The following is a 6,268-nucleotide window of genomic DNA, read 5'->3' as shown; positions in this document are numbered from 1 at the left end:
ATCTCTCCTGTTGTGTTTTGCTGTAGAGCTGAGGCTCGCTGGGGTGCAGGGAGATACGGATGTGTTTTTTATCTTTGCTCCTCCTAAATAAAGATATGTTGACTTTTGGAGAAGACGAGTGTGTGGGTCGGTGCAGTCAGTGAGAGCTTCCTTGCATCCCGGGAGGGGAACCCAGGGACAGGAGACCTACTCAAGAGGAGAGGATTTTGCTACTGTCTCGAGGTCTGAACAAGCCAGCTCTCGAGGTGAAACGACCGGGGAGGCTGACCCCAGACTCATACACGCATGGAGCGCTGTTACCGTCCCACCAAAGCGGTAACTATTCATCAACTTGCAATTTCTTGCTTTCAAACTGCTAGGTTGGCAAGAGCTGGAACTAGAGACGGGAGCTCCCTCTGTCATGCGGCACGCAGGTCTCGAACTGCCGAACTACTGACCTTCCAGTCTACAGCTCGGTGTCTTAACCTCTGAGCCACAGTCTAAAGTCCCTGACAACACTCCCCTTTGCTGTGGCTAAGGGTGGGATGAGAAATCCGCTCCCGAGGGTGAGGGCAGGAATTCCACGGTGTTTCCCGTGAGCCGGTTTGGTGTGGTGGTGAAGTGCGCAGACTCTAATCTGGGAGAACCGGGTTTGATTCCCCACTCCTCCACTTGCACCTGCTGGATGACCTGGGGCAAGCCTTAGTTCTGATAAGAACTGTTCTTGAAAAAGAGCAGTTTCTGTCAGAGTTCTCTCAGCCCCACCTCCCTCACAGGGTGTCTGTTGTGTGGAGGGGGAGGGAAAGGGGTTTGTCAGCCGCTCTGCGACTCCTTTGGGTAGTGAAGGGCGGGGTATAAATCCAATCTCTTCTTCTTCTTCTAACCACAACTGTGATGCCTGCACTGGTCCCTTGATGAGGTGGGTTAGGCCGAGCCCTGAAGGCTACCCAATGAGTTCCCTTGGCCTTTCTCCTCAATGCGGACCCAAGACATCGTTCTCCCGTCCCCCGTTTTATCCTCACCACAACCCTGTGAGGTAGGTTAGGCTGAAAGAGTGCGGCCGGCTGAAGGTCAACCAGTGAGCTTCCGTGTCATGCGTCAGGACGTGAACCCAGGTCTCCCAGATACCAGCCCAACACTGTTAACCACGGCACCAGTTTGGTGTTGCGGTTAGGAGCGCGGACTCTAATCTGGGAGAGCTGGGTTTGATTCCCTACTCCTCTGCATGTGCAGCTGCTGGTGTGACCTTGGGTCCGTCACAAGTTCTCTCAGAACCGTCCTCTCAAGGGCAGCCCTCGACAGCGCTCTCTCAGCCCCACCGACCTCACGAGGTGTCTGTTGTGGGGAGGGGAGGGGAAAGGAGATTGTGAGCCGCTCTGAGACTCCTTCCGGTAGTGAAGGGCGGGGGTATAAATCCAATCTCCTCCTCCTTCTTTCAGAGCTCTCAAGGGCAGTCCTCGAAAGAGCTCTCTCAGCCCCACCTCCCTCCCAGGCAATGTTCCCTCTAAGCTGTGGAGTCTTGTGAGCAAAAATTCTGCTTTGTGAGCTACCGGCATTAAAGCTGTGAGCAGGTGATTTGGCTGCTGCATAAATCAGTTTGCTCTGGAACCCTCCTTCCTGAGCTAATACCAAAATCTGTGAGCCAGAGGCTAAAAAAATTTGAGCTGGCTCACAATAACTCAGCTTAGAGGGAACATTGCTCCCAGGGTGTCTGTTGTGAGGAGGGGGAGGGGATCATAAGCCACTCTGAGACTCCTTTGGGTAGTGAAGGGCAGGGGGTAAATCCAATCTCTTCTCTTCCTCACCACACCGGCCTCTCCAGTACTGTCGGGATTTGAATCCCGATTTCGCTGGTCAAAGTCCAGCATCCTACCCGCGGCACCCATCTTGCCCATGTAATCTCAAGTGTTACACAGATAATATTCGTAGGTACGAATACTTGGTTCCCAGAAGTTTCTTTTTTTACCTGCTCTTTTTCCTTCCCTGATGGAGACTGCCACTGCTCGCTATAGAAACACATGTGGCTGTTCAGGCCCCGCTCCGTATAGAACAGCTGGCCACACGTCCTGCAAATGAAGCCGCCTTCCTGTTGGCTCCTGTCTCCGGGGCCTCCCCCAGACTTGCTGCTGAGGGCAGAAATAACAGTGTTTTAAAGGGGGAGGGGGGAAGGATGGGGAAATGTAACACTAGGAAGCTAGATTTCCAATGCGTTGCAATCTGGCCTTCCTTCCCATTACAAGGACATTTCCATTTCCTGCTTTACAACCCTTTTATATGTATCTGTCTAGGAAAAGAAAGCTTCTACAGTTCATTTACCAGCAAACTGTGTTAACTAGTGAAGGGAATCCCAACGGGGAATCAGATATAAGAAACCGCTACAGGAGAGATAACGGCTGCAATCCAAAGAGCTATTTAGGGGCTTTGCTAGCTTAGAATATTTTTTAAAATATATCCCCCCCCCCATTTTTGAAGAGCTGACCCCCAACGCTGTATCACAATCTTCTTTTGAAACTCCCTTTACAAAGAAGTGTCAGCGTACTGTCCGTCTACCTGCCTGCCTTCTATCTTTTTCTCTGTGTAAATGGTAATCAATCCATTACCGGGCAAAGTGTGGTGGGGAATGGAGGCCTCCTATTAGCATACTCTTCCTTGATTGGCTTTTCCCAAACCGGGCCTCAGACAGCCCTCTCTGATCAAAGATATTTGATCAGTTCATGTCACAGGGTCCTACAATGCCAAGACCACAGCCACACAACGCGGAAAATCTGCAACAGCTAATGAACCCTGGCCGTGAAAGCCTTCGACAAAAGACAAATATTTATTTATTTTTATTGTTTGTTTATATTTCGTATTTATAGCCCGCCCTTCCCGCAAGCGGGCTCAGGGTGGGTAATGACCTATCAGCATTACAATAAATTTAATTTAAAAATAAAACACACAGCCTACATTAAAATGGGGGTCACACACAGCCCAAGAACGGAAAATGCCTGGCTGCGGGAGGTTCCCCGGGGCCGTTGGTAACAGATGGATAATAGCCTGCTATTATTGGGTGACAAAGACCACGGGGAGGCCATACGTGGACGCCCGCTGCCTCAGCCGAAGGGCCTGAGCTCCATCTTGCAGACCCTGTGGAATGGAAGATCCCACAGAGCCCTGATCTCAATGGAGAACATGTTCCACCAGGGAGGAGAAAGCCCTGGCCCTGGTCGAGGCAAGTCGGACGTCTTTTGGGCCAGAGACTACCGGGAGATGTTGGTCCGTAGAGCACAACGCTCTTTGGGGCGTATACAGGAAGAGGCGGTCCCAGGCCATGTAAGGCTTTAAAGGTTATTACCAACACCTTGAAGCAGATCTGGAACTCAACCGGTAGCCAATGGAGTTGGCGGAGCACCTGCCAAACGTGAGCCTGCGCGGGCGTTGCCGTCAGCCAATATGCTTACAGGTTACACGATGTGCCGATACATTTAACCCCCCTGTGACGACTTCCACTTAAAACCTTCTGCGTGCTGCGTATTACTGCAGATGGATGTTTTGTTTTTACACGAGATGCTTTGCCTCGAGGGATAAAAAAAAAAGAAAGACCCCTCCGGGGTGGTGGCAACGGAGGATTTTTGGGGGGTGCGATTTTAATATGGAAAAGCCAGTGGTCGTGATGACGTCTAGGAGGGTGATGCAAATCTCTTTATGGCTCCAGGTCTTCCACGGCTACTACCTCCACTTTCCCCCAAAGAATACGGTTCTATAGGTAGGGGGGCACTTCTGCAACGCATCTACAGGACCCTAGCAAACTCCCGGGGGGTGACCAAACGAAACCCAGCTGTAAGGAGACAGATTCCTGTACGGCTCTAGCTCCCAGTGTTAAGTGTGCACACGGGAGGGGGGGGGGATTCCTTCTTGCACTAAATCTCAAGCACTGCCCGGCCTCTTATCACACCCCACTTACCATCCGGGGGTAAAGTGTTCTTCCCTCACTGCATTAGTAAAGCTGTAGATATTTCCGCCCTACAGTTTAAAAAGAAACAAATTAAATAAATTGAAGTGTTTTAAAACAAAGGCCTTTCCCCTCCAAATTCCACTTCCCTCAGAAACCGTTACGTCTGCCAATCTCCAGGTGGTGGCTGGAGATCTCCGGGGAGCATTGTTCCCTCCAGGGGTCGTTTCCTGCGGGAGCGCACAGGAGCGGAGCTCCGGCAGTGAAGAGCCCAGGGGGCGGGCACATGCAACAAGCCCCACCCCCTGCTCCCAGCAGCCCTCAGTCAGAGCAAGAAGCAGCCAGGTAAGCTGCAGAGCCCCCCAGTCCAAGACAGTCCAGTGGCACCTTTAAGACCAAGTTTTATTCAGGTGCAAGCTCTCCCTCCTCTGTGAGGGCAGATCTGCACATTCCCCCCCCCCAATAGCTAGCAATCCAAAAGAGTCCAGTGGCACCTTTAAGACCAAGTTTTATTCAAGTACAAGCTCTCCCTCCTCTGTGAGGGCAGATACTTCCAGTGATGCCAGGGGGTGTGGCATATGCAAATAAGCTATGCGAATGAGTTATGCTAATCAGGTCCTTCACCTCTTTTTCTACTAAACGACCCCTGGTTCCCTCTAAGCAGAGTTAGTGTGAGCTAGCTCACAGTTTTTTAGCCTCCGGCTCACACATTTTTGTCTTCGCTCAGGAAGGAGGGCTCCAGAGCAAACTTATTTATGCAGCAGCCAAATCAGTTGCTCACAATTTTAATGCCAGTAAGCTCACAAAGTAGAATTTTTGCTCAGAAGACTCCACAGCTTAGAGGGAGCATTGCAGGCTGGGAGTACAATTGTTTTCCAGGAAAAAAGATCAGTTCCCCCTGGAGAAAATGGCTGCGCAGGAGGGTGGACTCTACAGCACTGCGCCCCACTGAAGTCTCTCGTCTCCCCAAACCGAGGTCTCCTCAGCCCGCCCCCCAATCTCCATGTACTTCCCAACCCAGAACTGGCAACACTAGAAATCGCCCATGTCCTTTGCAAATGGGAGTGAAGGCTTTTCTGTCTATTTTCCCCCCCTCTCCTCCGGGGGAGGGGGGAGGAAGGAGGAGGAGGAGGAGGAGAATAGTGGTTGGATTTATAACCCGCCCTTCACTCGGAGTCTCAGAGCGGCTTACAATCCCTTCCCCTTCCCCTCCCCACAACAGACACCCTGTGAGGTAGGCGGGGCTGAGGGAGCGCCGAGAGATCTTGTGACTGACCCAAGGTCACACCAGCAGGTGCATGCGGAGGAGTGCGGAATCAAACCGTGTTTCTCCCAGGTTAGAGTCCCCGCTCCGAACCGCAACACCAAAAGGCAACCCGGAGGCCTCACCTTTCCATTGGGCCCCAGAACAGCCCTTGATCCCAAAGAACTCCCTGACTTCAATATGTACCCCAGCTGTTCGGGGCACACAGGCAGAGGACTCTAACTCCCCCATTGCCAGCGTGATCAGTTTCAGAAGCTTGGAAGGAACCCTCCCCCCTTCAATGTTTTTTTAAAAAACTTTTAAAAAGAACCCAGAACCTAGAGAAAATTTTACTGTTGGAACCTGCCTGAATCCTGTTGAAAATGGTCATCGTCGGTTTCCCACCGGCCCCGCTGTCGAACGAAGTGCTGGGCAGAGAGAAGGAAGCCATGGCCACTTGGCTGGGGGAAGCCACAGAGGAGACGTCAAACTTCAGCTTCTCCTTCCGGCGGGGCCGGCCGCTGCGCGCATGGCCCTTGCCGCCCGACCCTTTCGCGCAAGGCTTGTTCTTCTCCTTCTTCCTCAACGAAGGGCAGTCGCTCTCCGACTGGCTTGGCTTTCCGTAGGTATGGTTCCCCGGGGTGTTTTCGTAAGCTATGGACTGTGGCTGGTCAGGAGGACTGGAGAAGTCCGTGAAACCCAGGCACCCTTTCGAGGGCCTGGGCTGCTTGGCATGGGAAATGGCGGCCTCTGTGCTGACGGAAGGCGACGGGAAGGACCGGGGAGGGGTACCTGGCGGCTGCCCTTCTTTCTCGCCGCCCGGTGGAAAGTCCTGCTCAAACTGGGCAAAGGCCCTCTTCACGCACAAGAGGGACCTTTTGCTTCCCGCCGGTTCCGAGAGCGGGCGACATGCATCCGCCTGCTGCTGAAAAACGGTCTGAAACGGTTTCGCCGCCGGCGCCGGCTCGGGCTCAGCAGCGGCTGGAGTCACCAGCTGTGCGTGGGACACGATGTGCTGCGACTTGGTGATCCTCTGGAAGAGGTGACCCTGGACTTGCAGATGGTCCTGACCCACAGAAGACTCCTGGGCTTTCATGAAGAGCTGCCTGAAGAGC

General features: G+C 52.8%; 1 protein-coding gene across 1 annotated transcript in view; it reads right to left on the bottom strand.

Annotated features, from left to right (window-relative positions):
* ZNF541 (zinc finger protein 541) overlaps positions 1 to 6,268 on the bottom strand; it is a 39,742-nt gene that overhangs the window by 23,446 nt on the left and 10,028 nt on the right. Inside the window, exons 4-6 of the mRNA XM_015419028.1 lie at positions 5,521 to 6,265; positions 3,923 to 3,981; positions 1,946 to 2,105 (exon numbers count right to left, since the gene is read on the bottom strand). Of these exons, the coding sequence (XP_015274514.1) occupies positions 1,946 to 2,105; positions 3,923 to 3,981; positions 5,521 to 6,265 (964 nt within the window). The remainder of the gene's footprint in view (positions 1 to 1,945; positions 2,106 to 3,922; positions 3,982 to 5,520; positions 6,266 to 6,268) is intronic.

The sequence above is a fragment of the Gekko japonicus genome, unplaced genomic scaffold, assembly GCF_001447785.1.
Source record: "Gekko japonicus isolate JY-2015 unplaced genomic scaffold, Gekko_japonicus_V1.1 scaffold4079, whole genome shotgun sequence".
In the NCBI taxonomy this organism is placed as follows: Eukaryota; Metazoa; Chordata; class Lepidosauria; order Squamata; family Gekkonidae; genus Gekko; species Gekko japonicus.
This window is presented reverse-complemented; position numbering and strand designations above follow the sequence as displayed.